The sequence below is a fragment of the Capricornis sumatraensis genome, chromosome 11 (assembly GCF_032405125.1).
Source record: "Capricornis sumatraensis isolate serow.1 chromosome 11, serow.2, whole genome shotgun sequence".
Classification (NCBI taxonomy): domain Eukaryota; kingdom Metazoa; phylum Chordata; class Mammalia; order Artiodactyla; family Bovidae; genus Capricornis; species Capricornis sumatraensis.
This window is the reverse complement of record NC_091079.1, coordinates 88,937,785-88,964,079: the sequence shown is the minus strand read 5'-3', so window position 1 is coordinate 88,964,079 and position 26,295 is coordinate 88,937,785. Positions and strand designations below refer to the sequence as shown.

The 26,295-nt window shown below is 44.1% G+C and overlaps 1 protein-coding gene across 1 annotated transcript in view; it reads right to left on the bottom strand.

The window, feature by feature from the left end:
• Positions 1-26,295, bottom strand: part of CDH17 (cadherin 17) — an 86,691-nt gene that overhangs the window by 54,283 nt on the left and 6,113 nt on the right. Inside the window, exons 2-3 of the mRNA XM_068983346.1 lie at positions 13,709-13,779; positions 8,013-8,111 (exon numbers count right to left, since the gene is read on the bottom strand). Coding sequence (XP_068839447.1) covers positions 8,013-8,111; positions 13,709-13,759 — 150 coding nt within the window. The 5' untranslated portion in view covers positions 13,760-13,779. The remainder of the gene's footprint in view (positions 1-8,012; positions 8,112-13,708; positions 13,780-26,295) is intronic.

Below are 26,295 nucleotides of genomic sequence, written 5' to 3'. Positions count from 1 at the left end.
GCAAATCTTAAGATATGTGAGTTACAGCTCATACATTACAAAGAGAAAAGGCAAAAAATGACCTATCTCAGAAATGTATCATACAACTCTTTCATCTGGAAGCCCCTGAGAGTACAGAGCTGGGGATGGTTGCAAATCTTCAGTGAAGAAATCTGTAGGTGTGTAGTTCCTGCCTTCCTTCCTTTTGTTTGTTTGTTTCTTTCTTTTTTGGAGGATATGTTAATAATGCAAGGGTCAACCTCATGGGGCAATAAGCTTGTTTTGTGCCTCCCTGACTTCAGATAAGAAGTTCTTTGAGTGGTACAGATGAGGGGACTGGGACAACTCCATGCTACCCTGGAATAAAGAGCTCAGAGAGCATCTTACCAAGGCTGAGTTTCCCACATCACCTCCACATCCAAAGATGGAGAGAGAATGAAATGTTTTTTTTTTTTCCTGAGATGTCAGATTTTATTTTATTTTTTGCCATGTAACCTACTTTTTAATTTATTTATCCCGCCCCCCAGGGTTATGTTACTTTATTTGGCAAAGAAGATTTTTACAGCAGTCGTGAAGGTCCATAATCAATTTGTGTCTTCCCTCCATCAGAAAGAATGCAAGAAATCATCCCATCAATCACATTTTAGCATATCAGTCAGATCAGTTGCTCAGTCATGCCTGACTCTTTGCAACCCCATCAACTGTAGCACACCAGGCCTCCCTGTCCATCACCAACTCCCTGAGCTTGCTCAAACTCACGTCCATTGAGTCAGTGATGCCATCCAACCATCACATCCTCTGTCGTCCCCTTCTCCTGCCTTCAATCTTTCTCAGCATTCAGGTCTTTTCCAATGAGTCAGCTCTTTGCATATCTCCCCTCTAAAGTTCCCTATCATTTGCTTGCTCTGCAGAGTCTGAGCAGCTCAACACAAACACTCATCTTGTGCTGTAGGAGATTAACTTGGAACTAGAAAGTTGAAAACAGCACAAACACTTTGCTTTACCCAGCAGTGAGAAATCCCACTCGCGCTGCCACTGAGTCTTTTGCATCACAGAATCTCACTTTGAAAATGAGTGAGATATGTTTCTTAAGTATGGAGTTACCAAAAATGGGAAATAAAAGGCGCTAACTGAGTGGGAACAGCTGGTTGATTGTGGGTCCTTCAACACCTTCTTTTCAGGCTCTGTGTTTCTGGGCAAGTTCTAAACTTCTCTGTGTCTCCTTTCTTGTCTGTTCTCACAGTATTTTACTTATTGCTCCTACAAGTACAATTCGAGCTTCTTCAGTTACTCAGCCATATCCGACCCTTTGTGATGCTATGGACTATAGCCCTCCAGGCAAGAATACTGGAATGGTTTGCCATGCTCTCCTCCAGTGGATCTTCCCGACCGAGGGATCGAACCCACGTCGCTTATGTCTCATGCATTGGCAGGCAGGTTCTTTACCACTAGCACCATTTTTCTATAATCATCTCACCTAATGTTAACTTCATGTGTTTACCTTTCTTTCAGTTCAGTGCAGTCACTCAGTTGTGTCTGACTCTTTGCAACTCCATAGACTGCAGCATGCCAGGCTTTCCTGTCCATCACCAACTTCAGGAGCTTACTCAAACTCATGTCCAACCAGTCAGTGATGCTATCCAACCATCTCATCCTCTGCCATCCCCTCTCCTCCTGCCTTCAACCTTTCCCAGCATAAGGGTCTTTTCCAGTGAGTCAGTTCTTCACATCAGGCGGCCAAAGTATTGGATCTGCAGCTTCAGCATCAGTCCTTCCAATGAATATTCAGGACTGATGTCCTTTAGGTTTGACTGGATTGATCTCATTGCAGTCCAAGGGACTCTCAAGAGTCTTCTTCAACACAGAAGCATCAATTTTTCAGGGCTCAACTTTCTTTACAGTCCAGCTCTCACATCCATACATGACTACTGGAAAAACCATAGCTTTCACTAGATGGACCTTTGTTGGCAAAGTAATGTCTCTGCTTTTTATTATGCTGTCTAATTTTGTCAAAGCTTTTCTTCCAAGGCACAGTAGTAGTGTTAGTCACTCAGTCGTGTCGAACTCTTTGTGACCCCTTGGACTGTGGCCCACCAGGCTCCTCTGTCCATGGGATTCTCTAGGCAAGAATATTGGAGTGGATTGCCATTCCCTTCTCCAGGACTTTTTAATTTAAATTGAAGCACAATATTACATGGGCTTCCCTGGTGGCTCAGATGGTAAAGAATTCGCCTGCAATGCAGGAGACCTAGGTTTGATCCCTAGGTTAGGAAGATCCCCTGGAGGAGGGTATGGCAACCTACTCCAGTATTCTTGCCTGGAGAATCCCCATGGACAGAGAAGCTGGGAGGACTAGTCCATGGGGTCACAGAGAGCCGGACAAGACTGAGCAACTAAGCACAGCAGAGCACAGCACACAATATTACACAAATTATAGGGGTGCAGCAAAGTGATTCACAAGGTCTAAATTATATTCCACTAATAGTTACTACAAAATACTGGTCATATTCCCTGTGTTGTACAGTACATCCTTGTAGATTATTTGCTGTTGTTCAGCTGCTAAGTCATGTCCAGCTCTTTGCGATTCCATGAACTGCAGCACACCAGGCTTTCCTGTCCTTCACTATCTCCTGGAGTTTGCTCAAACTCATCTCCATTGAGTCAATGATGCCATCCAACCATCTCATCCTCTGTCATCCCCTTCTCCTCCCGCCTTCAATCTTTCCCAGCATCAGGGTCTTTTCCAATAAGTCAGGTCTTTGCATCAGGTGGCCAAAGTATTGGAGTGTCAGCTTCAACATCAGTCCTTCTAAGGGATATTCAGGGTTGATTTCCTTTAGGATTGATTGGTTTGACCCACTTGCTGTTCAAGGGAGTTTTATACATAATAGTTTGTGCCTCTTAATCCCCTACCTCTGTCTTGGCCCCTCCTCTTCCCCCAACCTGTCACTGATAACCACTAGCTTGTTCTCTGTGAGAACTTTCTGTTCTCTGAGTCTTTTATGTTGTAATCACTAGTTTGTTTTGTTTTTCAGATTCCACATATAAATGCTTTCATACAATATTTCTCTTTCTCTGTCTGACTTATTTCACTTAGCGTAATACCCTTGAAGTCCATCCATATTGCTGCAAATGGCAAATTTTCATTCTTTTTATGGAAGTGAAAGTGTTAGTCACTCAGTCATATCTGACTGTTTGCAACCCCATGGTCTGTAGCCCGCCAGGGTTCTCTGTCCATGGGAAGAATACAGGAGTAGGTTTCCATTCCCTTTCCAGGGGATCTTCCCAACTCAGGGACTGAACCCAGTTCTCTTGCACTGCAGGCAAATTCTTTACAGTCTGAGCCACCAGGGAAGTTCTTTTTATGGCTGAGTAGTATTCCATTGTGCATGTGTGTGTCATGTATTTTGTATCCATTCATCCACTGATGGACACATCTTGCTTCCATATCTTGGCAACTGTAAATACTATTACTATGAATACTGGGGTGCATGTATCTTTCTGAATTAGTGTTTTCATTTTTTTCACATATACCCAGGAGTGGAGTCACTGAGTCATATGGTAGTTCTATTTTTCGAGAAAACTTCGTACAATTTTCCACAGTGGCTGCACCAATTTATATTCTCAAAAAAAAGCACACGAGCAATTCCTTGTTCTCCACATCCTCACCAACATTTGTCGTTTGTGCTCTTTCTGAGGATAGCCATTCTGACAGCTTGAGGTGATATCTCTTTGTGGTTTAAATTTGCATTTCTCAAGACTGTACTTTCAGGGATCATTTCTAGAGTTTATTAATTTACATTTCTCTGATGATTAACAATGTTGAACATCTTTTCATGTGCCTGTTGGCCTTCTGCATGTTCTCTTTGGAAACATGTCTATTTCAGTATTCTACCCATTTTTAAATTAGGTTGTTTTCTGATGCTGAGTTGTATGAGCTCTTTGTATATTTTGGATATTAACCCCTTATCAGTTATATTGTTTGCAAACATTTTCTCCCATTCTGTAGGTTGTCTTTTCATTTTAACAATCATTTCTTTTGCTGTGCAAAAGCTTTGGAGTTTAATTAGGTTTAACTTGCTTATTTTTGCTTTCATTTCCTTTGCTTTAGGAGACAGATATGATTTATATCAAAGTTTCTGCTTATGTTTTCTTCTAGGAGTTTTATGGTTTTGGTCTTACATCTAGGTTTTTAATCCATTTTGAGTTAATTTTTGCATACGGTGCTGCACGCATGCTCAGTCACTTCAGTGGTGCCTGACTCTGTGTGACCCTATGGACTATAGCCGGCTGGGCTCCTCTGTTCGTGGAATTCTCCAGGCAAGAATACTGGAGTGGGTTGCCATGCCCTTCTCCAGGGTATCTTCCCAACCCCAGGGATTGAACCCACTTCCCTTATTTCTACCTGCATTGACAGGTGGGTTCTTTACCACTAGCATCACCTGGGAAGCCATATATGGTGTTAGGTAGCATGATATACTCGACTAGAATGTGAGAACAGCAGTGTTATAATATCAGTTATGCCATTAACTTATTTAAGCCTCAGTTTCCCTATCTGGAAAACAAGCAGTTGGTACAAAAAGTCTCTAAGGTGTTTTCTAGCACGAAGACTCTGAGATTCTAGAAGGAAATCCCCTTCATCTCCTACTTCTCTGTAACACACACACCCATACACAAGAACTTTCAACCATGACAGCGGGGCCCTCATTTCCTGCCTAGAAGAGATAAGCTCTGTAGCATGACTGATGGAAAAAGAACAGAAAACGACGTGGAGCAACCCAAGGAATGATTTTACTGGCTGGGATCCTCAGAGACTGTGAAAGAATCCTAAGAAGCAATTTCTAGGTCTGCGATATTTGTAAGTTGGAGACTGTGCAGTTCAGTACATCAGAACTATGTACAGTTCTGATTCTGTTCAACGAGACATGGACCTGTACCCACAGAACATCCATTCCTTTCTGCCTGAGGAAGTGACGGCAGACTCTCTGGCCCACGGATACCTTTTGCTTTGATTATAGGATGATTTTTTTAAACTGTGCCAATATTCTTAGATTTTGATTCTTAGGAAATATTTAGATTCTTAGGAAATTCTACCAGGCCTGGCGTGCTGCGATTCATGGGGTCGCAAAGAGTCGGACACGACTGAGCAACTGAACTGAACTGAACTGAACTAGGAAATTCTACATAAATATAAAAATGCCTGATTTCTGTGGAAAAAATCATGAAATCCTGTAATACACAAATTCTGATTTGAGAAATTATCTGGAATTGCACTGAGCCTTTGCCCTGGGAGGCACCCTCAGTTAGTCCTGCTCCCCACTGTTCCGTGTCCCACAGGCTGAAACCAAGTGTCAGAAGACTTTTAATTTCACATTCGCACAGTTGGGGGCTTTTCTACATCTGTTTTTTTGCTATTGCCTTTCTGATCCCAAGATAGTACCGTTCATCATCTACCTGGCCCCTGTGGGTAGTTGAAGTACTCACTACAGACAGGCTTTCAAACCCAAGCCCTGGATTAGCCCCAGTCTACAGCTCCAGACTCATGTGGCCACTGTCTCTCAAACATCTCCACCTCGCTAACCCCACAGATTAAATTCAATAAGCCTAAAACTTACTTTCCCATAAACTTTCCCTCCCTTCCTTCTCTCATTCTCTCTTTGAATGACACCACGAACCAGCCAGTCAAGCAATCCAGAGACCCCAGAGTTACCCTCAACACCTTCTCTCACGGCCTGCACTCACTCAGTAACCAATTCCAGCACATGGGACCCCCTGGCATTGCTCCGACCCCTCCCCTCCACTCCCGTTTATACTTGCTTAAACCAGGCCTACATCCCACTGGTTCTATGGCCAACAGTGTCCCAATACCCTTCCCACCTCCAGGCTCATCCCCTCATCATACACTCAAAGCGATCACAGAGCAAGTCTGGGCAAACACGGCCTAACTCCTTCACCCCTTCCTTAACATCCCAGTGGGCCCCGCCGCCTAGCACAGCTTAAACAGCCAGTCTGGACCCCGACGCCGACCCCTGCCCTCAGCAACCCCTCCTCACACCCTCTCCCACCCTAAACCACCTGCCATCTTTCATTTTCTTGCTAAATGCCTACCCCCATATTTTTTTTTTTTCATCTGGTCCTCAGGGCCTGCTTTCTGTTTGGGAGTGCCTGGTCAACTTTAAATACCCAGTCCAGGGGTCCAGTGAAACTTTCTCTGTTCAAAGACTAGCCTCCACTCTTAAAATCGACCACTCTTTCTCGGCCTGCACTTCGCCCCTCTGCAGCCCACCAGGCTCCAATCAGAACCCTCACTGCATTGCTTGCTTTCTTGTTAGTCTCCTTCTGCTATCCAAGAGCTCTCCAGGGGCAGAATTGCTGTTGGTCTCATCCCGCACCCCCAGGACCCAGGAGAGCATCTAGTAACAGTGTGCACTTTCTGCACAGTTCATACAAGGAGACGAATGTGTGCCCAGCCCGCAGCATTCTTACCACCTTATGAAGCATAAAACACACAAATGAAAAGGACTTTCCAAATGTAAATGAGAAATCTCTAACTAAATGCTCCCTGGCGAGGGAGACAGAGTTAGTTAACGAGATCTTCCCCTAAGTGAGCCCTCGCCAGAGACTCCCAACCAGTTTCCTGGCATCCTTTCCCGTTTTCCAGCCCCCTCCACTTTGCAGCCCTGAATGGAAACATGATTCAGGCCCGCTCCTCTGGGGGAGCGGGGGGGATCTAAGAACCTTAGAAGTCAGGATCCTTCCTGTCTCTGCGGCCTTCGCTCCTACCTCCTTCTCCAGGCTCGTGGCTTCCCAGTCTCACTGGCCTTCTGCCAGAACCCCAGGCAGGCCCTGCCCTCTTCCAGCACAGGGCAGGGGTCCCAGCTGTGCCTTTGCTAGAATGCTCTTCTGTCTAAGCTCACAAAGCATTTGTTCCTCCCTCAGGGCCTGATTCCCCTGACTGGAGAGGTCAAAGTCTCTGTAACACCCCACGGTGGGGGCACAGAGATACCTGTGCACCCCTACCAGCTCATATAATAGGGCCGCTTCGCACTGATCTGGTACCAAATAAGAGAAGCTGGGATGAGGCAGTTTTCGGTCCCTCCTCTGTGGATGGGAACTGTCCAACAAAAGAGATGTTTGGCACTTAAGAGAAGGCATACCCACCTCAGACAGTAGTTTGGCAACCCCTGTTGCTCCCCCAGTGCATGGGGTAGGGGGTCATGGTCACCCTCTAAGGCCCATCAAAGCCTCTTCAACCACTCCAGGGCCAAGCAGGCTTCCCCAGGGGTTTCTGACCAATGCAGTAGGATGTTTTTCTCCCTCTTTCCATTATGTTCCCGGGATTATTTCAGTGCCCCTAAAGCTGAAGTCTCTTGCCCCTCAAGCCCCTGCCGTGCACCCTCAACCTGAGGCTTCTCTCAGTGAACTAAGTGAACAAGATGACTGCCTCCCAGTGTGTCTTGGGCAATGCCTGCGTCGGCCGAGAGACGGCTCGGTGGGGAAGGCAGGCTCTGTGTGTGTGTGTGTGTGTGTGTGTGTGTTAGTTGCTTAGTCGTGTCCGACTCTTTGCAACCCCATAGACTGTAGCCCACCAAGCTCCTCCGTCCACGGGATTCTTCAGGCAAGAATGCTGGAGTGGGTTGCCATTTCCTTCTCCAGGAAGGCAGGCAATTCCAGCGCTAAACCAGAGAATCGGCATCTTCAAACGCTGCAGGCAGCCACCTCACAGAATAGACCAAGACTCAGATAACCACCCACTTCCGAGACTGGTTCCCCGCCCACCCCCGGGGAAGGGTGGAGCCTACAGGCCCTAAGGTCCCCGCCTCAGGGATGTGAGATACCCCAGATACCACTGAGGAAGTCCGAATGAGGACGCCTGGTATTACTGAGGCTGCTCATCCCTTGGCTTCTGAACTCATTCTCCATAATGAGATCTCCTAGGCCTCTGTTTTATTTCTGGGTGTCCAGTAAAGGAGTAAAAGTCCATGGAGAGAACCTGCAAAATCAAGATGACAGGGACTAAGAGGAGCCCTTACCTGGAATATGAGTTGACTCGGTTCTTGGCCTTCAAAAATTGAAAATTCCATGGGTTTTAGGGGCCCACTAAACTTTCCCTCTTGGCCATATCCAGTTGTCTGTTAAAAGATGAAAGGAAAACAGAAAATTAGCAACACCATGTACTATGAATGTATATGGGCCACTTGATGGCTTTCTTATGGTTCCGGGAGTGATATATGAAATCTAAGATTCTAACATGGCCCCCCAAAAAAGTGAAATCAAATCAAAATAGACAGGAAGGGTTCTAATATTTGTTGAGGCTCCACTACATCAAGATGGTTTGTCAGCAGCCTAGCATTGCTTTTCTCATTCAAGGTGATTGAAGCAATCACCCTGGGGGAAAAAATTAACACTGCCGTGTTTTCAATCAGGCTCACAAAGGGTTAGTCACTTGACCGGAGTAGAACCCATGAGCGGCTGACATGGCACACACACTAGGTTCTAGCTGAAGGAAAACTGCTGATCGTCGTCCCACAATGCCACTATGCCATTCAATTCTACCTGGTTGACACCAGCTTCTTAAAACCCCTCCATTCCACTCTTGTTAGCTTATAAGGAAATCCATGGCAGGTTCCCCAGCATGCTAGAGTTCAGGCACCTCAAAGACAATTGAATCCATAAGGGGTAAAAAATACGTGGACCTGTTTAATACAATGCTTGCCTGGCACACAGCAAAAAGAGCTCACATTCGCTACGCTAGCGTATGCTGAGCTTTGTCCTAAGCACATTTAACCACGTTAACAATCCTACATTTATCATCACTAGCTCTGTTTCCCCGGCGATGAGACTGAGATGCAGAAAGGTTAAGTCATTTGCTCACAGTACAGGAAGCAGGATTCTAACCTACAATTCCAGACCACTCTTAGCCACTCTAAGCCACTGCCCCACTACTCACAAGTGGCTGAGACAGCCTGGCAGGAAGTCTGCAGCAAGGGGGGTGTACAAGAGCGCACATTCAGAGGTAGTTCCTGCCATCCCTTTGTCTCCCACCAACGAGGATCACTGAAGGAAATCGCAAGGCAGAGCAGCATGCAGGAAGGGACCACCAGCTATAAACCCACCACAGTGGGCACCCCTGGAACGAGGTATCTAGCACGACACCCAATGCCAGTGCCCCTCCTGAGTGGTCCTTCCGCTCTCCCTCCTGTGGTGGCAGTCAGGGGTGGGATAGATTAGTATGATATGGGAAGTTAATGGTTTGGAGAACTGGACAGGTAAAACCAAAAAAAGAAAGAAACACTGGGGAGAAGAGATTTATTTTCCATTTCTTTATATGGAGCAAGTATACTCTTACTACAGAAACACTGGAGATAAATAACCCAAAAACAATTAGGAAGAAATGATGGGGAAAAAAGATCTTGTACTATGGCTCATTAAACCTTGACTGAGTTGATCTCGGTGTCCAACAAAAAAGCAGTAATAAGAACACAGACGTTTTGGAATTTGGAATTTCCCTCCCCTTCAGAGTAACAGTGGACTCAGGTTAGCTGCCCCCACAGCCATTGTCAACCTCTGTCCCTTGGAAAAACAAATGATATCTTTCCCAGATTCCTTTGCAGGGAAGATCATGGCCAAGTGACTCAATTCTGGTTATTGAAACAAAAGGTGGAGTCTGCTGGGTCGGGGTGTGGGTAGGGGGATGTTTCTAGTCAAGCTTTTGTTCTTCGATGAGAAGGGGACAACAGAGGATGAGATGGTTGGATGGCATCACTGACTCAATGGACATGGGTTTGGGTAAACTCCGGGAGCTGGTGATGGACAGGGAGGCCTGGCGTGCTGCAGTCCAAGGGGTCGCAAAGGGTCAGACACGACCGAGTGACTGAACTGAACTGATGAAAAAGGACTGATGTGGGTGGCATGGCCCTTCCTCTTTCCTTGTTCTTGTTCAGGCAGTGGTGCCCTATCTGTAGCTGTGGCAGCTGTCATGAAACCATGAGGGATAAACCAGCTCAAATAATGGTGGAGCAAAGATAAAGAAGCCTAGGTCTCTGATAACATCACAAAACTGCTAAACCTGCCCAGGACTGCCCACTATAGGATTCTTATTGTCTAACAAAAAAATAAATCCCTGTTGACTGGAGAAACTCTAAATTTGCTCACAGCTAAAGGACTTCTATGGAAAAGGCAATGGCACCCCACTCCAGTGTTCTTGCCTGGAGAATCCCAGGGACGGGGGAGCCTGTTGGGCTGCTGTCTGTAGGGTCGCACAGAGTCAGACACGACTGAAGCGACTTAGCAGCAGCAGCAGCAAAGGACTTCTTGACTGACACAGTAACTATACAGACTCCTAGCTCATCAGTCCCTTTCAAGGTGTGTCTTCCTCTGAGGGCTCATCTTCCCTCCCACTTCTTTCCACATCTTCTCCAGCTCCAGCTCCAGCTCCTCCTCCCTCTGGAAGGCAGGGCACAAGAAGTGGGTGCCGTGGTGGATACAAGATGCTGCCACTGCTAGGGCAGTGCTTTTTGAGGGGCTACTGCTTAAGAGCACACTGCTTTCATCAGCTTTCTGCTCACATCAGGAAGCAGTCTGTCTGGTGGCTCAGCTGGTAAAGAATCCGCCTGCAATGTGGGAGACCTGGGTTCGATCCCTGGGTTGGGAAGATCCCCTGGAGAAGGCAAAGGCTACCCACTCCAGTATTCTGGCCTGGAGAATTCCATGGGGAATGGAATTGAAATGGAGAATTCCATGGACTGTATAGTCCTTGGGGTCGCAAAGAGTGGGACACAACTGAGTGACTTTCATTTCATTTCATCAGCTTTCTGCTCACATCAGTAAGCAGTCTGTCTTTCAGCTGATCACACCGGTGACGGCCCCTACAGGAAAACTATGTTAGTCAGGCACACCTCACCCATAAGCCTGCATTTTTCCTCGGTGGACAAGCTGGCTCACCTATCAGGAAACAAGGAGATGTCTCAGTGGCAAGGTTCAAAGTAGGGTTGGGTTCTCATATCAGGGCTATTTGAGCTATAAAGATTTCAAAACGCATGAGTCAACAGGCCATACTGCCAGAACTGGGAAGAATGTTACAGTGAAAACTTGTGAAAGAGTTGGAGGAACAAAACCCACCATCTTGCATAAAGAGGTGAAAGGTAGGAAGCGGATGGAACTGATATTTTCGTGTCTCCTGCTGTGGAATGTGACCCTCCACACATGTCATTTCTTAAGATCCTCATCAATATCACGGAAGTCTCTCAAGAGAATCCCCCTAGCAGAGACACAGATAGTTGGTGTTACCGTGGAACAGTACCAATGGGGCTGGACTACCAAGCCCCAACTCTCCACCAAGTTGCCCCACTGCCTTCCAGGCCAGCAAAGGACACTTGCAATTGTCAGATCTGCCTGCCTAGTAGCCACCTTCATTGCACTTTACAGCAAGAGTTCTCTGTGTTGGTTATATAGTAACTATTTCAAGCTCTTCTTCTTTCTGGAGGAAGCAGAGTCCCAGACACAGTTCTGATACAGTTGGCTTCTCCCTGATTGCCTTGCATCCCTACTCAGCACTTTCCAAAATCCTCTCTTCAGTGCCATTCCTATGTGTTCACACAGTGTTTCTAATCTCCTAAGAGAACCAGTTCTCAGAAGAAGATGGGAGAGCCACTATAGTATGGAATAAATGGTAAATAACCTCTATGAAATAAAAGCCTGATGCTGAAAGAAAGAAGCACCAAGTGAACTTGCCGTCTTCACAGGAGAGGGTCTGGGCATAGGGGTGAGGAGGGCAGAAGAGACATGGCTCCTCCCAACGCCCCTGAGACCCCAGCCACAGGTCGCAGCCTCCCTCCTTCACCCAGAGACAGCTGTGCACGTGGCTGTCTCCCGGGCAACGCTCTTGCTGCCAGCAGTGGTTTGGGCCATATTTCTTACTCCACGTGGAAACCACACTACGGTGAGAGGAAGGAAAACGAAAGGAAGGAAAAGGAAAACTGCTTTTCACCCTCTGTCTAGGAAGAAAAGTGCATATCCCCATCTCAGATCAGAAGCTGTTGAGCCTGCTAATGTTAAATTATCCTGATGGAATCTTCTCTCTCTTTCTTAGATCTCATTGTTGTTTCTTAATATAAATCCATAATTATGTATTTAATTTTTACCTTGTTCCTGGCACTGTGCTATGTGCTGAGGCTGCAAAGATGACTAAAACACAGACTTCCTCATGGAGGTCAGGGTCCATATGAGTGTAATCACAGAATATTTAAAATGTACACCCCACTCCAGTACTCTTGCCTGGAAAATCCCATGGATGGAGGAGCCTGGAAGGCTGCAGTCCATGGGGTCGCTAAGTCGGACATGACTGAGCGACTTCACTTTCACTTTTCACTTTCATGCATTGGAGAAGGAAATGGCAACCCACTCCAGTGTTCTTGCCTGGAGGATCCCAGGGACAGGGAAGCCTGGTGGGCTGCTGTCTATGGGGTCACACAGAGTCGGACATGACTGAAGTGACTTAATAATAGCAATAGTAATAATTATAGCTAATATTTATCAAGTCCTTAGACTGTGCCAATCACTGATCCAAGGGCTTTGTATGATCTCATTTAGTTGCCACATAAGGCAAGTACTCTTGTTAGACCCATTTCACAGGGCAGAAAGCTGAGGTTCAGAGCGTAGTAACTCACCCAAGTTCCTATCACCAGTCAACAGCAGTGCCAAGTTTGAACCAGGCACTGATTTCACCGTTCTGCCATAATATAGATAGCAAAGCACATATGAAAAGGTAGCAACAGGAGCGAAGCCAAGTGGTGCTTCTGGGCAGTCCTGGGGACAAGCTTCAAGCCCCAGGCTGTGAGAATGCACAGTGCTTATAAGGTTCAGACTACAGCTTTTCCCCTCAAGAGGAACACTCTGTTAAGTTTACAAGTACAGCTGTATGTCACTCTAAATATTTTGAACTGTGTAGACTCTCAGGGGCTCTCTGGAACTTGAAATTCCATGTTATGTTTGGGTTTTCAAAGAAAGGAACCAAGATTAGAGGTAAGAGGATCTAGTAGCTTCCTTCTAAGGAGAAAGCAAGTGCTTCCCCATAATTTTGCTTCATAACACAGCAAATCTGGCATGTGTATGACCCTTATGAACCTCACGACAAAAGGCAAGACAGCATTCCTCTATCTACCTGAGGTCTGGGCTGGTCTCCCCACGTTCCATTCAGCTCCAACTTCTAGAAGCCTGAGCCGATAGGGTTAGCTCAACAAGTGACTAAGGGCAAATTTGGCCAAAAAAAGTCCAAGCCATATATGGGAACAAAAGTACAGAGCAGAGCAGAGTCAAAAATGGAGAAAATGCTTTTCTTAATTTCAGTGGTAATTTAACCATGGTTAAAGAAAAAATAAATAAAGTCAAGACTAACGGACAGAGACTAACACATGTATCAGTATACTTTTCTTTCCAGATTCCCTGAGCTGGATGTAAAGGCTTAAAACTGAGTAGATGAATTGTTTAAAACTTGCCCATGAAGGGGCATTGGCTTATAAGAGCTGAGGAGAAAGCATCTCCCTGGTTGAAAGTTAGACGTATAACTTACAGCCATTTCATCAAAAATGGCCCATTAGGGTAAGCTGTGTGCTTTGTTCACAATAAGTTAATTTGATAGACTTTTTTTTAAGTGATGATAGCTGTTGCTTCCCCGGTATGGGCTAGAAATATTCCACTAAATAAACACAGAACATTTCTCTTCTCTTACCAAGTAGAGTGTAAGGAGGCACAAGCAGTGTAGCTGGGCTTGCGTTGTCATAATTTTCCTTATTCAAACTCCTGTGAATAAACCGGAGATAAGTTGATTAGTTCCCCTCCTATTAAAACCATGTTTATCCAAGCACAAAGGATCACTGGACGATATTCAGTTATAAACCTCGTAGGATGGCATCCTTGAAGGCCAGCCTCTCCTCTGCGGAACAGCCTGGACTTCCCCAAGCCCCCTGATACCTCATCCACAGCAACCCCAAGTCAATATCCCGAAACAAGCTTGTGCTCACTCCGTTTTTCCCGCTTCACTTTATCACTCTTCTTCACTTAAAGAGTCTTAAGTAGGGACTTTCCTGGTGGTCCAGTGGTTAAGAATCTGCCTTCCAATGCCGGGGACGAGGATTCAATCCCTAGACGGGGAACTAAGAGCCCACATGCCCGGGGGCAAACAGAGAAGCCGCAACTAGTGAGCCTCTGCTCTACAACTAGAGAAGCCCCCATGTGCCGCAATGAAGACCCTCATTATATGGATGGAGGAGATGGGCAAATGCCAAAATAACGAGACGCTAAAATTTTAGTGGTTCTGATTCACAGCTGCAAATATATGAGAGTCTTCAAGGAGGAAGAACCCAAGCATGTTCCCAGTCCTTCATTCAACGACCTCACCAGCCGCCTCTTTGTTCTTCTAAACCTTGCTGTTAACTGTACAATACACCAAAGGAAAAAATGTATTTATAACTCCCAAAGCAACCCAGTGAGAATCCACACTCTGCCCCTCTTCTCTCCTACTCAGTATTATTTTTCCTCTTTCCCTGTGCCTTCACATTTCACAAAAAGTATACCTTTCACCCTAAGATACATCATGACTGATTTTTTTTCCTATTCTTATTTTTTCATGACTAACTGATTTTAAGATCTGAGACAAATTTTCCACATGGTCTGTGAAGCAGGACTGTTGCCTATCATAATATTGGACTGCTAAAACAAAACAAAAAAAAAACAAGGAAATGAAGAATGCATTCACTTCACTAAAATTCCAATTATTTTATTGCCTCAAGGAATTGAAGATGGTCTTGTTTTGCTTCTTTTTTTTTTAATTTTTTAAAGTTTTTCTACATTGAACTTACATCGCTGATATAATCGGCATGGGAAAATGATTATAAAATTCAAACTATCTAAAAATTTAAACCCTGAAAATTTTTAATTCCTTACCTTTGGACACCTTCTATTTGAACTTTAAGAATAACCAAAGTACTACAACAATTTAGCTTCACAAATGTCCTGGGAAATAAAGATAGAAATTAGTGTTTATTAAGGATCATCCCTGGTGGCTCAGATGCTAAAAAAAAGAATCTGCCTGCCGTGTGGGAGGCCTGGGTTCGATCCCTGAGTTGGCAAGATCCCCTGGAGAAGGGCATGGCTACCCACCCCAGTACTCTTGCCTGGAGAATCCCATGGACAGAGGACCCTGGCGGGCTACAGTCCATGGGGTCGCAAAGAGTTGGACACGACTGAGTGACTAAGCACAGCACAGCACATAGGGCAGATCAGTGGAGGGACCTTTACGGACAGAATGGCAGAGGCCCAGAAGGTGTACTCTGAGTCAGCGAGTCTGGACCGGAAACCCAGCGCAGCCTCTCCTTAGCTGTGTGGCCACGTGGGCACTACTTAATCTCTCTCTGTGCATCAGTTTACTCGAATGGAAAATACATAGCAATTCCTCAATAGTGAGCGAACACTCTTACGAGTTTCTCACAGCCATAACGAATTAGGAAATATTACTCTTATTTTATACGTGAGGCAACTGAAGTTCAGAGTTAAGCCATTCACCTAGAGACACAGCTAGGAAGCGATACTGCCCTGTTGCCAACCAGATCTGTCAGAGGCCAAAGTTCAAAGAACTTTTCCTCTCCCAGCTCTACCCTGTACTGTGTGATAGCGGAAGAGAGGCAGGTATAGAGATGTGCATAATGGTTGCTCACGCTGTGTAAATGAGGCCAATTGTCCCAAGGCTACAGCTATTTTAAGAAAGAGCTAGGACGAAAACCCTTCAAGACAGTTAGATCTGTAAATTCTGTGAATGTTTAGAAATGAGCTTTTGCAACAGAATTAGTCTGGTCTATGTGTCCAAACATCATTTTAGAATTGGCTCCTTGTCAAACACAAACAAGACATTTTTTCTACTGCTTTAGACTGCTTATGTGGTTTGGAAACACAGAAACAAATAACAAGCCCAGGTTCTAGCATACTACAATATATCTAAAATGAATAAATGGGTATTGTTAAATCTAACTAGTCATTTTTTTTAAGTTAGTAAAATGAACACGATCAACTATCAACCAATATTTGCTTAAGAGAAGTAAAAATATAGACAACATAATATAGACATTTGGGGATCTTCCTCCTCAAAACCCTCAGCATCAAGATCTTTTAAATGTTGGTCCCCAGTTGCTCTTCTCGCCTTATCTTCCACACCCACCGCACCCAGGAATGCCGCCGAGCACTCCGTGGACTTTGAACCCAGCTTCCCTGTCTCCACGCTTTGGCACTGGCTGTTCTTCCCACCCAGCAAAGGGCCCCACCCAGAGTAAACGACAATTGATATTTGCTGATTCAAGCCGGATTGAGATTATGCGTTCTCATTTTTCCTTACATACCTGACCATCTAGGGCCAATTTGTTTATTTTAAAATCACTGAATTTAACCATTCTATTATGTGCCAGATACTCGGCTAAAATCTGGGAAAAAATAAGGGGTGTAGCATCTGCTTCATGGAGCTAGAAATTACATCCTTCATGCAGTCTCTCTGATTTCCAGACAGAAGCTCTCTCAAAGCCCCTCCTACCTGCATTTTATTTTTTATCACTTATTTACATGTCTGTGTTGCTGCCTCTACTAGAAAACAAAATCCTTCAAAGCAGAGGCCTTATTTTAAAATTATATATTTTTAACCTCTCCCAGCTCTTCATACTATGACTTGCATATATTATACTCTCAACAGATGTTTATTAAATTCTGAAACATTTGTGATTGTCTAACATTGGTATTAAACATTGAAGGAAACTAATGAGATCTAAAGATTTATTTTGATCCACAGTAATACATTTTTATTGTTGATGAAAAGGATTATTTCTCTTTTAAATACACAAACAAATTTCTTCTCAGTAAATAGGTTAAGAATTGATTGATATATATACCATCTCCACTTGAAATGATTTTTTAACACTTCCAATCTTCCAAAGACATGTAAGTTGAATGGCAGAAAAGCAAATTAAAATAAATACCTTATTTTAGCTAGATGCTCAAACAGGCCACCATTTGAGGTGCTTAATGAAACCTAAAAAGTAAACAAAGCATTAAACTCATCCTTTATTTTGTCATTTACATTTGGTTTCACCCCTCACAGAAAGGTTTCCAGTGGGAAACAGAAGTAATTGCTTTCCGTTCCCATGCCTAGGGTCTCATGATTTCTTTGTGGATGAATCAATCACACGATGCAATTGTTAGATTGGCTGGTTTGGATCCTGGCTCCTCCACTGACTCTCATTGGTAAAGCGAGGATAATAGTACCTACTTTGGGGACCTCAATAAGTGAATATTTTGAAGTTAATATTTTTTGTCAAATAAAATTTTCTTCTGCCACCCAAGTTTATTAGTCAGAACTTTAAATGTTGTCCTACAAGACAGCTCCTGTCACAATTCACAGCTTTCCATGGCCCTGGTCACAAGGATACTCGAGACGCAGCCTTCACAGCAACACCCTCACGGCCAAATGAAGCAGCCAAGCAAAGCCTTTGTCTGAATGATCCAAGGCAAAGTACCCCACTGCTAGGAGTATGCCAGAGGAGGACTCCGTCCTCACAAACGAGTCTCGCCTATCTTTCCTCTTTACACAGACGTAATTTCACTAATGTATGTTACATCCTGGCTGGAGGGAAACCATGGTTTGTAACTGAAATTGCCTAAAACCACCAAGCCATACACACTTGATAGACTACTTCACCAACCCTACTTGGCAAAGGATTGGAGTAGATTTGCAGATAATTCAGTGACATTTCATCTGAACTATCTGAAACAGTTGATCCAACCATCTGCTAGGAATTTTTGCTATGTGTCAGAGTTTCCCTCAGGCACAAAGACTAAATTCACACAGTTTCTATGCAACTATCTGAGAGGCCAAGTACATCCTTAGCAACAGAGGTCAGAGGTCTGGGAGAGTTTTGAAGAGCCACCACTAGTTGCTTTAACCATGGACCATTTACAAACACGGAATCAGGGCTGCTGGCCTTGACGATTAGGGCTGATGGCTTCGTTTACTTCACCACAGCCCAGAAAACACTGAAACCCCTCCATGTCCTCCATCTGTGTTCAGCCAGGATAATGACACAAAGGCAGCTAACATTTACTGGAAGCCCTTTGTCTCAGCACATGGTGAGACTTTTATATAATTATTGATTTTTCGTAAGAACCCTATGAAGCAGGCACTGTTAAAATTTATCTCTTAAAAGGGGGCTTCCCTGGTGGATCAGTGGTAAAGAACCCACCTGCCAATGCAGGAGACGTGGGCTGATCCCTGATCCAGGAGCATCCCACCTGCCTGTCTTGGAGCAACTAAGCCCATGTGTCGCAACCACTGGGTCTGTGCTCTAGACCCGGGTCCAGGCCCTAGAGTCTGGTCTGTGCTCCACAACAAAGGAAGCCCGTGCACCACGACTAGAGAAGAGCCCGCACAGCAACAAGACCCAGCACAGCCGAAAATAAACATAAAATCATTTTAAAGATCAAAAATCAAAGAAGTTACAAGACATTGTCCAAGATCACACTGTCTGGCTAACTTCACACCTATGCTCTCATTCATATCTTAGTCTCTCTGAAAGCACGAACATCCTTACGAATAAGACGCCTAGTGTCACTGAGTCGGTTACGTATCTTGCTAAAATTTCAAAAAGTTTTGCTTTTCACTCCATGGCGGCGCTTCCTCTTCAGACGCTAACACGCGTCCGCCTTCTCAGAGGACCATCAGCCTCGGAGATCTGGCTCCTACCACACAACTATTTCTCTATCGTACCCTCTCCTCATTCACTCTCTGAACTTCACCTCCCTTGTTTCTTAGTTTTTAATCGAGCTAAGTGTGATGGGTTGAAGAGTGCCCCTTGCCTCAAAATTCATGTTGGAGTCCTGACTTCCAAGTACCTCAGAATGTGATCTGACTTGGAGACTCAAGTCTTCACAGAGGTAATGCGGTTAGAATGAAGTTGTCAGGGTAGGCCTGCTCCAATATGACTGGTGTCCTCATCAAAAGGGGGAACTTGGCCACAGAGACACACAGAGAGGAAAGACAATATGAAGGGCCACAGGGAAAGACAAGCCAAGGGGAGAGGCTGCAGACCTGTTACGGTCCTCAGGAGTCAGCCCCACAGATGCCTTGATTTTGGACTTCAAGCTTCTAGAGCTGTGAGACAATAGATTTCTGTTGCTTGAGCCACTGTATCTGTGGTACTTTATTATAGCATCCCTGCCAAACTAATACCTCAAGGGGCCCTAGTTTTGACTGACAATGGCCGTGCCATCTTAGGACAGAGGTGGCCTCAGATGGGCCCTCATCCAGTAACGATATAGGCAGTGGCCACTGCATCCCAGGGACTCCACTCCAAGCTGATTGAATCTCCTGCTAGGCTCCAGTGACTCCAAGAGGTATTTTTAGACTCTCCTGTCATTTCCCCATGTATCTGAGTAAGGATGAGGAATTTCTAGGTCCCAGGCCTCAAAACCTGCAAGTAAATCAATACACAAGCATTGATTTTTTTTTTCCCCCTCTTACAAAAAGCTAAGTGATAGGCAAACCTTAAATCAAGTCAGCCGTACTCATCCTTTTTGTTTAAAAAAAGAAAAGTTAAGGGCTTTGAATTAAAGTAATTCACCATGCTTTAAGGCTGAACCATGCATTTCCAAAGAACAGTGAAGGCACAGCAGGAGAGGGCTGCAAAATTTGCTCTCCAATATCATAGGTGATGTGGCCAAGGAAAGAATTGTGACTAGAATTCATAGCACCATCAGGACCAAATAATAGAGCCAAATATTCTGTGTGCCATTTAATTCACCTCTGCGTTGTATATTGCTAAGAGCAGCATGAATTGGACAGTAAGGCCAGATATGAATAAAAATCCTATTAAAAGCTTGCTCCCATTGTCCATCAAGTAATGTTCAGATCAATCATGCCCATCTTTGTGGTCTTCTTACTCACAAATCTCAGGCACTCATTACATCATTTAAGGTTTAGAAAAAATCACAGAAGGATCCGACCAATTTGCATTCTTGGCAAATTAAGGACCCAATTAAAGCAGCTAGTAATAAGCTAGAAACAAACAGCAAGGTGTAAAATCTGGGCTGCTGTCTTCCACTTCAGGCTGACTAGAGAGGAGGAAGGAAGGTTCAAAGAAGGAAGAGGAAGGGTAGTTTGCCCTCTCCCCCCCAATGCACACATACAGGCAGGCACTTTGTTCTCTCATTGACTTTTGCAGTAGAAATATGCCCATCTTTCAGCATACGAAAATCTGGATTTACACGTATGCAAAATTGAGGGTGATTTCTTACTCAATCAGTAGGTGAATAATTGGTTATACAGTCTTATGGGAGGGTAGAGGGCTCCTCTTAAAATATGTTGAATTTCTCTGATTGACTTAAATACAAATTTTAAACCTAATTATTAAAGAAAGTAATAATGAGTTCTAAGGACTATTTCAGGAAGTATGCTCATATTTACTTCCACCCAGCACGCCCCTCAGAGTAAGCTAGGGAAGGGGCAGCTGGGGTGAGGAGGTCAGAGGGAAGGGAGGCCCTCACATGGGGTCACAGATGGCGATCCACCCCCATGGTACTTGGACGACTTGAGCAGATAGGCAGTAAGGACGACGATGTTGAGTTCTCTAAGGTGTTTAGGTTTCCACCTCAGAAACCTGAGGCAGAGATAGGACTTCTTTCCTCCATGTCTAGCACAACAACATCAGAAGGGTCTTTCCTAGCCTAAAAGGAGGACTGTTGTCATTGTGTAGTTGCTCAGTGGTGTCCGACTCTTGGGAGCCCATGGATGTAGCCCACCAGGCTCCTCTGTCCATGGAATTCTCCAGGCAAGAATACTGGAGTGGTTGCCATTTCCTTCTCCAGGGGATCGCCCCAGCCCAGGGATCAAACCTGGGTCTGCTATGCTGCAGGCGGTCTCCTGCATTGCAGGCTGATTCTTTACTGACTGAGCCACCAAAAGGAGAGTAGAAATCAATATTTCTCAAAAAAGCAGCTTAATGATTTTTGACAAAGTGTTTCTTCATGCTTTATACATTTCTTTGCGTATTAAGAAGTGCACAGGTGAATACTTTGTCAAGATAATACATTCTGGCCTTAGAAATTCAATATGAGGTAAATCTAAATTAGATCCCATCCCATATGATTTAAGGGCTTCCCTGGTGGACAGACAGTAAAGGATCTGCCTGCATTGCAGGAGACCCAGGTTCGGTCCCTGGGTCAGAAAGAAGGGAATGGCAACCCATTCCAGTATTCTTGCCTGGAGAATTCCAAGGACAGAGGAGCCTGGCAGGCTACAGTCCATGGGGTCGCAGAGTTGGACATGACTGAGTGACTAACACTTTAGCTTTCACGTATGGTTTAAACACTGAGATTTAAAACAAAACAAAAGACTTGCTACAGTACTAGCTCACGTATGAGGTGACCTTCAGGGAAGGGCTCTAAAAACAAATATGTGCAGTCCTCGTCAGGTGTAGCAGGCTAACTTTCTGATTCTGTAATTAAGTCATAATTGACAACTGGGATGGGCAAGAGAGTAAGGGGAAAATAAATTTAATTCTATCTTCTTAAAGGGTGATATACCACTATGAAAACTCACTCATGAGTTGGTTTTTTATAATTGAAACCTTTAAAAAGAAAAAAAAAGCTAGCATTTAGTGAACATTTACTAAGTTATGTACTTTGGATGACTTAATTCATTTAGTTTCACAACGTTCCCATAAGACAGGACCTGTTGTCATCCTACAGGGCAGAACAGCTCAGCGAGGTTGAAAAAGGAGCATCAGTCTGATCGCAGAGACCGAACATGCAACCCTCTGCGTGAGGAAGACGTGCTCATTCTGAGTTTAACATTCCTTAAGGGCACAAGTCTACCCTTCCGATTTCTCTGCCTCTCACTCAGAAACACAAGTCCTATGCTTTAAAATAATTAAAATGCAGTAAGAAATCATTGATTCAGAATATCATGGATGAGAGAATTCAATGTCGGTCTTACAGACTATTAAGACAAATTAGGTTTTATTTGTGTCACATACACAATAACCATAGACAGCTTGGTCTGTTACACATGCGTAAGTGAAAAGCTCATCTTGAGTGTACAAGAGTTTAAACCTCAACCATTGGGTATCTGCTTTTGCTAACTTAACATTTCTTATACCTAAATAAACATTCTTGTTTGTTCTCACAAGTAACAACTAGGTAGATTGATATTCCGCTAACAAACTTCAGGACCTCTTTTCTTGTTTAATCACTGAGGAGAACACAGAACAACTAGCCCCTGCTAAATTCGACACCAGGGATTTCTGACGGAATACAACTTTATGCCAACAAATAAACCTGTATGTCTCTGCCCGTGTAAACTAACAGCCATAAAGACACTTGTCAGCCTTCAGAGAAAGGAGCACAACAGTGCTCAGCTTTCCTCCTGACCAGAGTCACCTCTCTTGACCGGGAAGAAAAGGAGGAGCCCACTCTCTTTTCCTTTGACAAAAGAACAGGAAGTTGAGTTGTTGTTGGGTATATTTTGCCTTTTATAAAAGAAGGGAGGAGGTACTGGAAATGCAATCTTCATCGTGAACGACAGCAATGACTTTTCCCAGGGGACATTTTAGCAAGTCTCAAAGGATACCACACCCCCTTCTCACCAAAGATATATGTGAAACATCAGATGTGCTTTAAAATGCTTCATTAAAAAAGAAGCAAAACTGAAGTGTTTTCTCGTTATCTCATATTTTGGGACCCCACTTCTTTGGCATAGCATTAGTTTCCCCCGTGCATAATGGTAGATGCAATTACTGCAACATTACTGTTGGTTTCTTTCCCTAGAGATTGAAAGAGCAACTTCTCAGTCTGACCTGCATCACCTACTTGAAAGGTAGAGTCAACATCTTTTCTCATGGAAAGTAGAGTTAATTAACATTCATTAAACGTCTATTGGGTGCCGAACAGTGTACTGAGTTCTTGACGTGCTGATCTAATTTTTAACTTATTCTCACAACTTCTTGGTGAGGCAGGCATCTCCATTCTTTAGGTGAGAAATTTAAGGTACAGGGAGCTTAAGCAATCTCCTCCGTGTCCCCTGGCTGGTAAATGATGAAACTGGCCTAACCCATCTGCCCAACCCTGAAGACTCATAAACTACATACTCTATAGTCCATGATAAACCTTCACTCAGCAAGACTCATTTCATTTCCTGGTGAGGGCTGAATGCCATCCATCTTCCCTGTCATCAAAACATATGCTTTCTTCTTCTTTCAAATTATTCTGCTCTTGCTATCCGAGTTTTTGAAGAAACAGAAAGACAAGAAAATGTTGGAGAATGCATTGCCCGTCTGCCAGCCCAGAGGACATCTGTTTCAAAGTCACTCACAATGAAGGAAAAGCTGGGACAGAGACAGGGACTGGACCTTTGAAGACACTGACAAGCTGTACATGTCTTGACATCTTAAAATAATCACTCGTTAGCTGATATTACATCCACCGATGTGGCCGAAAGAAGGGCCAGAATCTGACGATACACGCACCAACCTTGCTTTCCCAATTGGGAAGGCAGATCTGTCTCTCTGTTTTCAATTCCTATTCCACTACTTTTAACAAAGGACTTTTTTCCCTCCTATGCATTTCCCTTTCTCTGCTCTGTCCCAGGCAGTCCTATGAATCCTAAACTGAATTTTGCTCTCTGAGAAGTAAATAAAATGCACAGTTTTTAAAGACCACCTCTGAGAAATAACACATTGTGAAAATGAGATTCTGGCCCTGATTTCTAGAGTATGAGAGTCCCAGGGACTCTCAGGGCTGGGCACTTTTTTATATTTTAATTGCAAAGAATGGGTGTAATCCACATGTAAACATCCAAAGCATTATTCTTTCCTTTAATTCTACTCCCAAGCTTGATTTAACCCAAACCACTTCATGAAATGGATTTATAGAAGATATAGACTAATCAAAAGAACCTGCAAAAGAAATTATGCTCCAGAAGCATAACTTATTATGCTAGGAATAAACTTTCCCTCCCAGCAAATGCTACCCAGCACCCCTCAAGGAATGCTTTTATCCATCAACTTAAGTAAGCCCCTTCGCCATCTGTTTTGCTCTCCTTAAAGAAATACATTATCAGCGTAGTTAAGACATACCAAAGCTTACCTTTCTGTAAGTAACAAAAATGGTGGTTAAAGGTTATTTTCTTCCATTCAGCTGCTGGGACCCTTGCTGGGACTGAAGTATCTTCCCCAGAGGCCACACCCAGTGCACGGCTCTGCTTCCCCAGCCTCTCTCTTCCCCTTCAGTCAAACATTAACCATCGACTGGTTTTATTGATTTTCATCAGATGTCATAAATGGAATCGTAATCCAGGAAAGAAATGCATTTATACCAAAAGCAGTTCATTCACATCTAACACATCTCAGAACAAGTTTCTGAATTTCAGAATGTAGGTTAAATAAAATAGAAGACAAGAGGAAGTTAGCATGGAAAAACTTTCTGTGTATTCAGCTGTCTGTGGAGTGTGATTTCCCTGACATCTTTGAGTTTCCTCCATAATTTGCTCTCCCAACCCTTGTGCACTCAGTCGCTCAGTCCTATTCAACTCTTGGAGACTCCATGGACTGTAGCTCCCCAGGCTCCTCTGTCCATGGGATTTTCCAGGCAAGAATACTGGAGGGGGTTGCCATCTCCTTCTCCAGGGGACCTTCCTGACTCAAGGGTTGAACTCGCATCTCCTGTGTCTCCTGCATCGTAGGTAGATTCTTTACCCAGTGAGCCAGAGAGGAAGTCCTCTTTCCCACCACTTGGCACAGAAGAATAATTGACAGATATTTGTATAGATTCCATCTTAAACACAGACAAGTACAGGGTGTCATGTCTGAGCAGTGACTCGGTTCACTGATAACCAGGCACAAGAGACAGGGGAAATGATCCAGACGGTCAACCCCACGTGCAATCTGACAGCACCCGCTTCTGAAGCCCAAGGGTCCTCTTCAAAGTCTGCATGAAGCAGCCAGCAGTAGCCTTCCCCCAAAACACAAATCAAGTCCTTTTTCTCACCTCTCTGAGGATGGACTTACTAAGAACAAGTTACCACTTTTTCCACTCAAAATGAAGTTTCCAATTAATCAATAAAAGCCTATGGCCCAGATTTCTAAAGTCAAGGGCTCTTTTTGATGGATTCCTCATTCCCACCCCTCAGTCACTCTGGAAACCTACACTAAAAAAGATGTGAATCAAGGTCGCTTTTGTGTCAGATATGATGGTCATTCTGATACTCATTTCTGGGCTTCTCCTGAGCTGCACTGCGTTCTCCACCTGTCTCTAGCACGCATCCAGCACAGTCAAAGCACAAGAGCATAGCCACTGTCTAGACGGGCTTCTGCCTTCTCGATCCCCTTGAGAAGACTAAGCCTCACTTGTCTTGGGGACCCTGAAGTGAAATCACCTGGTTGTGGGCCAGCGGTCAGCATGCTCGGTAGACCGGCAGGCCCAGCAAGGATCCTTCTTCTTTTGTTTCACAACATAGCTACATTTAGAAAAATGAGGTCAGTGAGGCTAAGCAACTCTCACATTCTTAACACCTCTGCCCTCCCGTGAACCAGATCAAATGACCTTGCTCCACAAGATCAAAGAACTTTCACTTGCATGTTTTACTTTCTGAATCAATGACAAGAATCTCAAGGTGTTGCTCTGAGTTTGCTTCTTCTTCAAACACTTGCAGTACTTTTTAATAATGTATGCAAAAAGTACATTTAAATCTATAAGCTTTTCTTCAAAAGAATGTGTATATATGTACCACTTTTAATCACTGATTCTTAGCGATGATCAAAATTATAGAATCAGGACTCCAGCCTTGGTCTGTCTGATTCAAAGCCTAACCTATTCACCACCACAGCTGTTGAATTTGCCAGTTTGTTTTTCTTTGGGTTCCATTTAGGAAGAAATCCATTTGTGTGACCCCATTTCTGATGGGAGATAGCCCGGTTCCTAAAGTGGGCTTCCCTTTATATATTTTATGTTCTGGGTTTCTAGTTTCTCAAGTCAGAGAATTAGATTGATTAAACTCTAAAAAGGCCAAAACCACCCATCAGAGAAATTAACAGGTAATCACATCTCTGTATTATAAAGGCGTCTCCTGTGCTCTCCATAATAGGTTAGCACAGTTTTCAGAGCTGTGTGTTCACCATTCATGCCTTAAATTTAAATTTATGTTATAAAATTATCTGGGTTTACAATTTTAGATTAAAATTATCTGGATTTATAATTCTAGATTAAATTCTGCCCTGTGTTTCAGGGTAGACA